Source organism: Ptychodera flava, chromosome 9 (assembly GCF_041260155.1).
Source record: "Ptychodera flava strain L36383 chromosome 9, AS_Pfla_20210202, whole genome shotgun sequence".
NCBI lineage: Eukaryota > Metazoa > Hemichordata > Enteropneusta > Ptychoderidae > Ptychodera > Ptychodera flava.
Window position 1 is genome coordinate 37710083 of NC_091936.1, and position 14051 is coordinate 37724133.

The 14051-nt window shown below is 38.5% G+C and overlaps 1 protein-coding gene across 1 annotated transcript in view; it reads left to right on the forward strand.

Annotated features, from left to right (window-relative positions):
* Positions 1-14051, forward strand: part of LOC139140899 (transmembrane protein 98-like) — a 50559-nt gene that overhangs the window by 19621 nt on the left and 16887 nt on the right. The window contains exons 2-3 of the mRNA XM_070710367.1: positions 6950-7127; positions 13032-13169. Coding sequence (XP_070566468.1) covers positions 6991-7127; positions 13032-13169 — 275 coding nt within the window. The 5' untranslated portion in view covers positions 6950-6990. The remainder of the gene's footprint in view (positions 1-6949; positions 7128-13031; positions 13170-14051) is intronic.

The window sequence follows — 14051 nt, forward strand, 5'->3', positions numbered from 1 at the left end:
TATGTAACTAACTCTTATAATTTGGATGTGTATACTAGTATATGGGAGGACTTTGCTGAATTTGATGAAATTTGCCATATATTGATGATACAAAAGACATGACAACAGTGAAAGACATTTAGCCAGTGGCTAATGTGCATCTTTGATATTTTTAATGGAAGCTGTCTATCAAGAACATCTAAATTTTGTAATGAAATTTAAAAATTTTGCTTCCATCTCATGAATGGCTGAACTAAATTTGATAAATCTTGCTTTTACATGCACGTATTGATCAGAACAAAACAAGGTGTACATGTACACTACAGGTGTACATACATATTATAATACGTACAGTACAGTAAAGATAGAGAAAACCAAATATCTATTTACACAGTCAACTGCACACTCTCCATACTGCACTGTATAATATATTCTGCAAAATGTAAGCATTTCAGTTCCTGTACCGTAGGTTAACATACAGCTACATGTACGGGACTTGATATCTACTATATCAGTTCTGTAGTTTCTCACATCGATTTTGTAAGGTTCACATGTAAACCTTTCTTGACTTGCTAATGAGGAACTACTTGCTTTAATTCTTCTGCTGACAAAAAGCAGATTGGACTGGCTGTCATGAATTTATGACTTGTCTAAACCAGTACAGTACTTTTCCGAGGTACCGTATGCATGCTGTAGAACTTGTAGGAAATGGTTGGAAGTTCCAGTGCACAGAAACAAGCAGATCTGTCATTCATGGATGCTCCTTACATTCAAAGTTCAGAATGTCTTTGTGCTCCTAGTATGATCTGATCTCAGAGACTAACCTTTTCAGAAGTACACACAGCATATTGTAAGTTGTGTACATTCAGAGTATCCCAAAAAAGTGACCCCTCAAATGAGCAGAAATCATTAACTTTAAACTTTTGAGCATTTATCAGGCTGTTCAGATCGGTGCAAAGATCAGCGTGTGGCTATTTTTGGTCGATACAAGATGTTTTTGACTAAAAATACATGTAGATAATCATTATCCTCAAGGAGGGTAATTAATTAGGTAGATATGGCTATGTCTGCGTGTTTTGTACAACTCATGGAAAAGCACACCATTTCACAGAGACAGCATGCTTTACAGATGTACTTTTGTATCATGCAACTTACCAGGTAAAGAACAGCTTCACAGTCAAAAGTTTTACAATATTTTTCACCACATCAACACTCATTTTGGGATTTACTCCAGCAATTGAGGGACTTGGCTTGATCTAATTCAAGAGGTCATCTTTCATGTCAGATATTTGAATGCAAAAATGTCATGATCCAAACAGGACACCATCATTTTGATTTGGTGATCTGAAATGAAAATTGATTTTTTTTTTTACACAAAATGTGTATTAAGTTCAAATTCTTCTGTATAGAGAAGAAGTTCACACATTTTAGAAAAAAACAAACAAACTTACTTCCTTTTAAATTTGTATTTTTGAACCAATGTGTTTTATTTCAAAGGGATTTTGTGATTTGGAAAAAGAGACAACACATTGCAGCATATTGTGAACACAGTATAACTTCATGAGAATACGGTAATATTCAAGCATGAATTGTGCAGATCTGTTTGCTGTACACTGTGCAGTTGTGCTGTGTGTACGCTTGTGTAAATAGACTGATATGAAAGATACAGTACATGTACACCATATCACCACTGACTACGTTTTGTATTATTTGCTAATAGGGGACCTTGTCCTCAGTATTCTGAGGTCAGTATGTGTTGGTCATGTGTCAAGTGGCTTCTTCCATGAAATACATACATTTAGTTATCTTCTTTTTAAATCAGCAACTTGTTTGTCAGGGAGGAGGGAGTTTGAACATATGGTTTCACTGTTGTTGTGTACTATGTGTACTTCAAGATATTCACTTATATGGTTTCTCTCTTCTGCTTGGTTTTTTGTGCCGTTTGCCATACACTCTCCACTGTTCTATTTTCAGATCACAGAGCTTTTCATTCTGGAGGTAATATTTCAGCAGAGAATTATATGTTTGTTGTACAGCCGTTGATCAAATAATAAGACTGACAGATACATGATAAATTTGTTTGTCTTCACCTGGATTGAAGCCGAGTGCCTGGAGTGCCCGCACTGCAGAACATCTGGTGCAAGCAGTGTTTGCCTGTTGAAAAGTTTATACTGTCACTTGTTTTCTTCAGAAATCATGTTTTTTAATGGAAAACTGAATTTAAAGGCTGTATAAAATATGTCCTCAAAGGAATTCAAAATAAAGACTTGTTTTCTAAACTTTGAGTCAAATATCGGAACGAGAAAACAGTTTACGTTAAAGTTGGTTAGTGCTTCAGACAAAGGTCCAGCAGTCCAAGGTTGTAGACAAAATAATATTTTTCTATAATTTTCTGTTTGGGAAGATAGCGTCAAAATTTAACTCAAGTTTGGGTTTAGATTAATTCATGGCGCCAATGTTGTGAAAATAATGAGATTACATAAAATTGATCTTAATAGTGGGTTTATTTACATATACGTTGCCTGAAAAGACTGAATTGTGTTGAATTTTTACGCTCCCATACATGCATATGTATATATGCAAATGGGAGGGATTCTTATAAGGTGGCAAAATGGCGTCTGTGTGTATGTATGTATGTCTGTTAGTCCGTCCAGATCAAAAACACAAAAACTACAAGACGAGATGTCTTCATATTTGGTAATTAGAGGCATCCTAGTCTTATCTATTGGCTTATGATAATGTATAAAACCACGGTACTACATGTAGTACTGTATGTACACTGGCAATGTACACCAGTAGCCTGTAGGGAGTCAGAGTAAATAGATCCTGTATTGCTTTCAACTGAATTCAATTTTCTATCAAAGTATCTACATGCCAAGATAGGCAGTCTTCTTTTGATAATGCATTTACATAATTACGTTCCTCTTCTTTTGTAAATAGAGCATACATGTACTGGGTAAAATGTCTTTCAGCTGTTGTCATGACTGTACATGTATGATAAAAATTGATGACACCGGAAGTTCAGTGTAATGCATGTATTGAAGCAGAAGTTTGTCACACCATACATGTATCTTACTCCAGAGTCCGTACATGTATGTGTGGTAACTGTTGTATGCTGGCATTCATCAGTGTACTAACCAATGTAAAGGAGTATTTAAATCAGTATTATATGCATTGTATAGACCACCAAATCCTAATGTTGGTGGCCTGTGAAGACCACCACTGATCATTGCAAAGGACTGAGAACTCTGATTGACAGCTCTTTGAAACAGATACATGTAGAACCAAAATTCCGCATGCGTCATTGTTATTTAGCCATTGCAGGTTTCATGAGGTAATTTTTCTCCTGATTACACAGTGAGTGCAAGTTATTGTCATACTGTATGAGCAGATTCCTGATTTTACTGAAATGAAATACTGGTAGTACATATCACTTTCATATCCAATGTAACTCTTACCATTCGCAGAAAAAAATGAATTGTTTTTGCAGCACGCACACACACAGCATGTTACATGTAGTTTGAGGAAGTTTGAGACCCATACGTGTACATGTGACTACTGTAATGTTGTACGGTACATTTAAACTGGGGTAGACCCACCTTCCTTTAGTGATTTTGGTCATTTTTCGTTTTATGGTAAATTTTGAATCTGTCTAATATGGCCTTTGAGTGGACGATAAGTTTGAAACCATAACATACTCGGAAATGAGTAAGATTTTAACAAAAATGAGCATTGTAGGCCAGTTCGCGTGCCGTGTTTTTCTTATGTCTTAACGGTTTCCAGATTAGTCAAGGCTATCTCAAGAGCGTAAGTAGATTACGTTAATTCCGTCCGGAGGAGTGCGCATGCGTCAGTCTTCTTCCCAGCTGGCGGCAGGAAGTATGTCGTGGCTACTGAACATGCTGCAGGTAGCCGTCGATTGCAAAAGCATGGTCCACATAAGCGAAATATCAAGCATATGGCCGGGAATGAGAGAACAGTTGAAATTGTCAGAGTTACAGTCAGGCTTAAAACTCCAGTTTCCGATGCGTTGAAAAGGTGTAAACTGGAAATGGTCGCAAGCGAGAAATGTAACGCAGAACGCCTACTCATTCAACACTAAACTGAGCTTCGAACAAAAACTGGTGATACATCTTGCGCACAACAGAGAGGCTGCTCATTGTAGTTTACGTTATTTTTACCTCGTTTTCCTATAACACGTATTTAATAAAACTGTTCCCGTACAAAACAAATAACAGCCGAAAATCCAAATAGTAGGTCTTTGTCTTTACATATTTGCTAAATAAAGTCCAGCATTCAAAATTAATCGCCGCCGAAAACCAAAACGTACATTTGTGTCCGCTAACAAATGACATGGACTCAATGCAAAGTATAGTCTGACATTCAAAACTGACCCCGCCCCAATCAAACTAGGCTACTCCGAAAATCCAAAATTACGTCTTTTCTGATAACAGTTTACATGTTTGTCTGCACCTAATGAAGTCCGACATTCAAAATTGATCCCGCTCCGAACTAATTACGACTGATGATAAAAATGTCAGATGAATTTTTTACGTCTGCAAATGCCCAGTGAAGTCCGGCAACCAAAACTGTTACTGCTTACGTTACGGTTTACACCTAAAGCATGCAATGAAGATTACGTTCCTGTACGTCACTACAAGTTTTCTATCCTTTTTTGTGAAAATAATTGCGACGTCTTTTTGTTTCGACAGTTGGGCGAGCAACATTCCTCTCAGTAGAAATTAGAAATATGCCAATAGTTCAAAATTTATAACGAGAAAATCGCGCCGGTGTCTGCTCTGCCCGGTTAGGAAACGTGAGCTTATTGTTTTGTAAATTCTATGCAGACACAGAGGGAACGTGATGCGGGTAATGCACGTACAGTTTAGAATGATGCCGTGATTTACAATGCAAACACAATGTTGACCTAGCATTTGTTTTTCAATCTGTACCGGAGCTAATCATAGAGCATATATAATTTGTCTCGATCGACTGAACTTTTATTGGCGGACTGCTCATGAAGTGAGTCGAAGTCCAGGGTCGAAATCAATCTCGATTGAAAAGTATGAGATATTTCACAGCACAAATTCATGTCAGTATACCTTTAAAATCATTGCGATTTAATTGTTATTAGGTAATTATAAACTTATGCAATAAATTTAAAGAAACCAAAATTGAAAATGATAGAATAGTTTCCATGAAATTGAAAAAAATTAAACAACCATGAACGTGCTTTTTCGAATCAGCAACTACTTTTTCTGTTGATAAACTCAATCACGCTGAAAAACAGCGTGCTGCTGGCCTGTCTATCGTCGTTATTATAGTAGTTCAACGGACAGTACAGTCACCACCGGAGAACGACGAATGCTCGTTTCCACATATCAGAGAACGCGATATTCAACTGTTTGACTGAAGTTCACGCATTTCATTACTTGTACAAAATTCGACCGTCGCGATTTTAGAATGACGTCTTCAGTCAGCGTGGTCACAGATTCACATCTGTTTTAGGTACTCGCCTCCATGGTATTCGCGAAGCCAAAACAAGTCGCTTTTAGAATTGTTCAAGTTTCTTGTCAAAATCGATTTATTTCAGTTTTTCGCCAACTTTTTATCTTCCTATTATGAAATCGTTTTAGATACCAGATATTGTCAAGTGTTGTATTTAGTTTAGCCTAACGATGGGTTCTAACCTGGCACAACACAAAGTTAGCTCGGCAATGGTGCTTCTGAGGTCGGAAACCGCGTTCATGTAGCTGTCCGTTTTTAGCTCCATGCCATGTTCAAGGCGGACTGTGGTCGTACTTCAACATGCAGTACGGAACGTAAAAGCTAACGTCGCAACACGGCGTCTGAATGAACTTCGTCTTTGTCGGTATGTACCACATTGTAATTCATTGTCACGCGTCTCTCTCCGGGCAGGAAGCTGAAAACGCGGTGACGATTGCGCAACCAAAAGAGAGGAAAACACGATGTCATCGGACTTGGCATGCAAAATCACATAATTTTACGAAGTATATACGCAGCCAGCCATTTCTTCGCTTGATAATCAAATTTTAACTGGTACACAACAGTGCACAGTTAATACGCTAGTTTGTATTTAGCGAGAAGATTATCCCCAGATTTAGCTCGGAATGACAGTTGTGTAAATAAAGCCTAACGCTTACTCCGCGAACTGGCCATTTCAGTGTTCATTTTCTTCCAATTTTCTCGTCATGTGTCATTTCATTCATACCACAAATTCAGACAATTGTGTCAAAAGTCCTGTACTTCATTATGGGCAGGGAATTTCCACCGAAAATGTGAGCAAACCGGAATTTTAGCTGACTTTGTGCGACTCCAAGGGTCGCATACACATTTCTGCGATTTACTCCGTTCCGTTTTTGGCAATGTATCGCAACTTCTGGAGAGTGTAACTTGGCGCCGCGTTGACGGATTAGCCTTATCTTTGCACAGGTTGTAGTTAATGACTGTTTCTACAAAACCATGTCTCAGAATTCCGATAATGTTCCAAAAACAAAAGATATCGTGACAAACGTGGACAAAAGCCGTTAATTTATTCAGAATCCACCACTTCTCACTTTCAAGGCTAATTGTGCAAAAACAAAGCGGAGTATCAAAAATCCAAGACACGGTTTTTTACACACCTTACCCTGCTATCGATTGCAGTAAACGGCTTACCAATGGCCATCACCCTCTCATACTTACACTTTTTTAAGTGAAAAAACTCAAAAACACACATTTTTGAGCAAAACATACACACACAAACAGGTTTTGAAATATTCTTACAATATTTATAATCTTCAATTGTCGAGCTACCCAAACATATACTACATGTCGGGTTAAAGATTCATTTTAATGGTGAAAAATCAGATTAAAGAAAAGTGTCTGCGAATGTGGGTCTCCCCCTTAAACTGGAATCAAGATTGGTGATAATAGACAGTGACACAAAATCTCTTTTGTTTGATTGCAGATCTGTGCAAGTGAATGTTGTGTACTGTGAGTACTTAAATAATGGATGTGGTGGTAGCCATAGCCATCGCAATACTGGGTATTATATTCATTGGATCACTAGTTGCCCTCATACTGGTCTGCAGACACCGATATTGTAGGAAATTTGACTTTAGTAGAATGAAAGAAGATATGTCAAGGTGAGTTATCTTTATTTTCCTAATAGTAATATTAAGTCACTTAAATCAGAGATGTCTTTATATAATAACTTAATTACCAAGTCTAGTGACACACACCAACTGTGTTCAGGTGGATTCTTAGGGGGTCAAACTGCCAACCTGAACACAGGTACATATACAATAAAGTCTTGATTATGATTAATGCCAAGTACATGAAAATACATACAGGTTTTGGCTCAGTGCCTGCTTATAACAGAATTAGCAGGATAGCATGTAGCACAACTGGCCGGAAAACTGGCTGTGCTGGGATTTAAAAATTTTGGAAAGGAGGTGCCAGTCGAGTCATGAAATGCACTATTGTTGTGTCTCTGCATATACATGTACCTTGTAACCAATCCACTCCGGACACCTGTCCACAGTGACTGCTAGACCTGTATGCATGTAGGCATCAGAAGGCTCAAGTGGGTCTAATACTTCATGGACTGTAAGTGCATTGTACCTGTCAGCTAGTTGAAGTCAACTTAAAATGAAACCATGTCAGTATACCATCGTCTGATGATGTACAGTTCACCGTTCAAACAACAAAATGAAATGCTAAGCATCATGGTGATAAAAATGTACATGTACTCGCTATCATTGTCAGCAATTGCAATCTATGAAAAGTTATAGGTTCAATGCTTAAAGGCCTTTTAGCTCTTATCATTTTTTCGATAAGATGGTTTGAAATAAAAGGCAACTGTGTGAAAATGCTTGCCGCAGTGTGACCACAGCACCTTTCCCGAACACTGGAGATAAAGCACAACTTATAACAACAAATTTTGAGGTAACTCAAATATGGCCGCTGCAAATATACACATACATGTACGTGTCTGAATTTAGTGGACAAATCCATCACGAAGGATGGAAATAGTGACACTTTGAAAAACGGTACAGCTTAAAAACCAGAATCGAAAGCAAATCCTGGAAGATTGGATGGTAATTTTTCGGTAAGCAAAATACAAAGAGGTACAGCTAATGGGACATTTTAATGTCCTATAGCTGTTCCTCACAAATACCTCTCTCTTTTTGACAGACTCATATTATTTCATCTGATAGGTACCTGTAAACAGAAAGGAAACGAGTGTAACTTACACTTTCTGCCAAGGGCTAACAGTTCACAATGTCTGTAGGGTGACTTTATTCAAAAGTATGCCCAGTTTTAAGAAATACACAATCCACATCATCTTCCACTGGTTCTATGTGATTTGCTAGCCATCCACTCAATGCCCATGACTTAGATGTTAGTACTGATGGTTAATTCTAAAATATCTAAATTATACTTGCTAAATTTTCAGTTGCGTTATAGACATGAATTTGTCACATTTTTGTGTATGAATTTGTCACATTTTTTATGTATCATGGGCAGAAGATAGACTTTCCGTGAAATTCAGCTTACAAAGGCAAATTGATATTCCTGCTGCAGCGTATTAAGCTTTGTGATGTACATGTGTGTACAATGGGTTAAATCCAGAATGTAATGGACCATGGTACAAACAAAACTGTATGCAGAGACGTGGCTGAACTAAACGTATATCTGAGTGCACATTTATCCATGTTTATTTGTTTGTACAGGTATTACAGATAAAAGACAGCATCTACAGTGTCTGTTCTGCATAGAGCATAGTAGTAGTCAGAGTGTTACAATTTCTCCAGAATGTAGGCCCATTCCTCTTTCTGTTTCACATTCTATCCATGATAAGTTGCTTTGACATTTCCATGAATCTTATCACGCTTTGTCATGACCTATCATCAGAATTCCTTGCACTGTTGTGAAAAATCTCCTCTGCTAAGAGGAGAGAGCCGTCAAATGTATTTGTTATGTATGCAAGATTGATTATAATTATCGTTATACCTTGTGTAATTATTAGAAGTGCTTGTCACATGATTAACCTTAACAACAGTCTGCTTTTAAAATGCTGCACAGTTATTCTGGATGTATGTTAGTTTTTACATCGTGCTACCTGAAATGCAGTCACTCCAAGCTTTTTGAACTAACATATTCTTGCAGACCAAAGCCAGTCCTGGTAGAAGAACTTCCTTTAGTCAAGAAGAAATTGTAGGATATTCCCAATGGAATGGTGCATACATTTGCACCTGTAACCTTTTCATCAGTGTAATTTCTCCACCCTGTCAACAAGCCTTGGTGACAGTATTGGCTCAGTGTACTTACCAGTTCAGGGTTTACTTTGTCATTTGTTGAATGTGTACTTTCTCTGGTCAGGTTTCTGTCAGAACGCTGTGAGTTATGCTTGGTACATGCTTTATATTTAGAAACCTGGTTAAATTATGATAGACTGATCAAAAGAAAGGAGCAGAGAAGATACCAGTACACTGTACATGTATATGTATACATATATGCTGGGGCCTCAGAGTGTCACTCCACACAACATGAAAGTTGTATTGAATGACTGAACTGTAATACCTCACATATGGTTTAAACCTTTATGTTCATGGTATATTTTTAAAATTTCCCAATTCTGATATATTTTTAGTTTCATAGAATCATGCAGTTGACTAAAAGGGTGTTGTACTCATTTCGTAGGCTGTTAATCCCATTCTGATTTCAAGACCACATTATGACGAGAACTCTGACCAGTTTGTGATATCAAGACGCATACTTCATTTTAAATGGAATGTACATCAACACCATAAACAGTGGTTCACAGTTTATGTACCCTTAAGTGTACATATGATGTGCACAGCTTAGATGTTAAAGTTTCTGATTCTTTTCACAGTCACTTTTGGGACTTCTTGAAATTTCTATTGCATTAATCAAACTATATCATGTACACATACGGTTACATGTGCACAATTTCTTGAATGAAGGCAGTGTTGCAGCCAGGAATTTCAGACCTGGGGAGACCTTGTCCCACTACTGTTTATTTTTGGGGACATTTTGCAAATTTTGGGGACAACATACAGCTAAGCTTGTGCATAAACCTTGCATTGTGCTGGTATATTTGCCGCACAATGCTGGTTCCTGTAACACACAATGCCAGCATAAAGGTGCCACTTCAGTAAAACTTCACGTAGGAAAAAATAATCCCTATACCACGATGACGGCAAGTTTGCATTTCTCTGGGCCCGGCCCTGGATCAAGCAGGCTCGGCAATACAGCGAGAGTGATGTTGCTAAAGGATTTCTTTCTACAACCCCTCCAAGCTGGTTGTGCTAAGTGCATTCAAGCATGGTGAAATGCAAACTCCCTTTCATGCAGTTTAGGATGTACCGCACAGTTTGGGACCGTGTAAAAGCGCATCGCACTTGTGCTGGTACAACAATAGACAGTGCTGCAACAATGCATGGCTGTATGTCAGTTGTCAATCAAATTTTGCATATTGTAACAAATTAGTTTCACAGAACAAAATTCAAGCTACTGGGACCATGTCCCTATGCTTGAATATCAGACAAGTATGGCAGTATTCTGTATCTGCCGCCAATCAGAGCCCAGTCGGACTTCAAGCAACTTATATTTCTTATATCAAGTGTAGCATTTTAATTACTTTCAATCATAGCTCTGAAAGTACATAAGTATAAGCCTCAAAATAATAATATACAAAACCAAGGCCATTGTCTGCTTATTGTTGTTACTTGCAGACTAACCCTAACACAGTCAACTCGTGAGTGCACCCGAGGTGACCAGCAGTACGCAAGAATTGGGGACAACGGTGGGGACATATGGCAAGGGCTTGTCCTAGCTACAACACTGTGAAAAACAGTATCTATGAGTCAATGGCACATAAAAATTGGTCAACAGAACACCCTGACTAAGGCCTTTGTGGAAAATAGATGACCCTTAAAAAGCGAATCTTTATGTTTGCAGACAAAAAAAGTTCTAGAAAAGTCCAGTTTCATTGAATACATACTTACTGTATACATGTATACATGTACATGTAGACACTCATGTATCCCCAGTATCATGTACAGTGTACAGTATGACATCATCAAAGTAATTTCCTGAAGTTTTTGTGCACATGCCACAGTGCATGTAATTGATTGTAAGATTTCATCTTCACAAAACTGATATCTTGCTCTCAGAGTTTTGTGTATCGAACACAAAACTCTGACAGACACGAGCAATTTCAGATTTTAGACAGTAATTTAACCCAACCCCATTGACCATTAGTGTATAGGTAAACATGTAGTTTGGAATGTGGTGATCCATAGTACACACCTTCAGGTGTCTGTGTTCCTGTACTGTGTCTTTATTTCACATGGTCTACTGCAAGTGTGCTCCATACAAGTAATCCATGATGATACTATGATAGTGTACGCGTACATTGTATTTCTTTTGCGCCATTTCCTACCCCAAACCATTTAATGGTCTCTTGCTTTGTTAAATTCATGAAGCCTTGCCAATCTGAGAGATCAGACCTCTGGTGCACTTAGCTGTTTTGAGCTATTAGAAGGGTTATCTGTATTTTCATCGGGTCTGTGCACCCTGCATCACAGAGTTCACCATGTCAAATAGGTTTGCGTCATCACAGAGCATCTTACGTCAGTTTGGTACATCATTAGCTGAGGCACATTACCTGTGGCCGGCATGGTATCCCTTTGACACATGGTGGTTTGATAAAAGTACTTGAAAACCTGTTGTAGATGCAGTGGCACTGGTTATCTCGACAAGACTCGGAAGTCTCCACTCCATTTGACTTCTTTTTAGCCCAAACAAGTGGTCGGTAGGGCACACCAGCCACAGGCAACTGACCTCTCCATTTACGCACATGATAAGTGACTCTTTTTGTCACTCACATGTATACGTACACTTTTCAGAGAAAAATTAGATTTCATCAGTCAATGTGTCTGTCTGCATGTCCACAACCCTTACTCAGACATACATATACATTGTACTGAGCCCGCCTTGGTCAGATGTTTGGACCTGGGCAGCGCTCTGTGACATGCTCATGCACAACAGTTTGTTGTGTGATATGATTCAATGTGCAGCTGGCAGGTAGCCATTTTGTTCACTTTTTACGTCTTTGGAGCTGCTACTGTCACACACCTTAACTGAGTTTGTTCGTTCGAGTTTGTGATACTTTAGCACTTTTTGTGTGCATTGGTCATCGATTGATGCTTCTTGTTTGAGGGGTGGGAGAGCTACACATGTACTGTACTTGTTGCACCTCTCGTTGGAGAGGGGGGCTACTGTACTTGTTGTGCCTCCTGTTGGGGAGGGGGAAGCTGCTTGACTTTTTGCCTGTTATTGTTTTGGAGGGGGGATGCTATACTGGTACCATCCTGCAACTCTTCAAATTCCAGTTATGCATGTGTAACTTGCTTGACCTGTTTATTCAGTCAAAGTTGATTTTTACAAAAGTAAGCCAGGCCCAATGGTGCTTCTGTAACTTGAGATAACACCTCAGTACAGTAAACAAGAACACCAAGCCAAATTTTGATTGAGAAAAAAAGGAAAAAACATGACAAGAATGCTAACAAGCTTGTCTGCATGGTAATATGGAAAGGTGAAGGTTAGGGCGTGGTTGATAGCTGTTAATTGAACCAGTTTTCATGTTGTAACCTCAACATCATACAATTCTGGATATGTGAGAATGATTGCACATCTGCAGAGAAGGGTCAAGCAAGGTCACTGGGTCACAGTTCAAGAAGCTATAACCCTGTGGATGACTTTTATTATTTTCATTGCACTTTTCTTTTCCTGTTTTTCCCTTTTTGTTGACTACTTTTTCTTACCTTGCCTATTCTGTTCTCAACAGTCATAAATTTCAAAAACGTAATGAAAGGAAGAGTGTTTCTTGTATAGCTGCAGCTGGACCTATAAACCAACAAAAGAGATATTTATTTTTGACAGTTTGTACCAGGGCCTCACATGTATTTTGTCTTGCAATAATGCCCAACATCTATTTTTATGATACTCTGATGTTGCAGACCCAATGTGACACTGGTCAGGGCATCAGAACCGGGCAGTACTCTTGAAGACCTGGGTGTAGAGCTATGCGATGTCAATTTTACCAATCCCACCCTTGAAGAGATCCTGTTGGATGAAGACTGGATCGATGATGCAACGTAAGTTATCCATGAATGAATAAATGACGGAAAGGATGGATCTTCTGAATCACTCAGTGATTTTGTTTTGCAGCTAAGTTTTGGGTATAGTCGGCCGGGAGAGTGGCGAAAGGTTTAGGGGGAAGAAGAAGGTGAAAGCTGAAAAGTGATTTGCATATTCTGAATAACTGGGTTACTTTTAGACCACCTGTTATTAATATGATACCTGCTGTAAATTGTGTTGTCAGACCTATGAATCATACAGTATGGTACGTTGTGAAAAGAATTCACACTGATATTGATACCAGTGCAATGAAAATATACCCTGGTGTACATTTCAAGGTACAGGTGACATGAAGGGATTATACTGTCAGGAATATGTGCTGTGTAGAACATATCAAACAATAAGTGCTTTGGAAATAAATACTCAAAACTGTTTACTACCGCCTGATGAGGTAGCTGATCATTTATTGAAAATATGCTACACCATTCACTAAAGTGATGATCAGCTAGGGTATGTGTTTCAACACAAATGACAAGAAAGTGAGGTTTTGTGTTCATTCATTGTTGTGTGGTAGGGATTCAGTGTGTGTTTAATATTGAGGTCTGACAAACACACCTCACAAGTGTATTCACCAACCATTAGAGTATGGGAACTTGAGTGTTTATCCTGCTCACTCTCAATTCCCTGTAAACAGATCCACTATCACCATTGATAATGATGGTGTGGGTCAAACCATTGTGGATTGGAAGGGAAGAGGTGCAGATTGCGAGATATTGTCAGCTGGTTGCAGTTTCAGGGTCAAATCTACATCTGTGTACATCTACACATTTGTGGTAGATGGTTCATGGAAATATCAGAAATGATGACATTTCACAGTGGACAGCGGTGTCATAGTACCA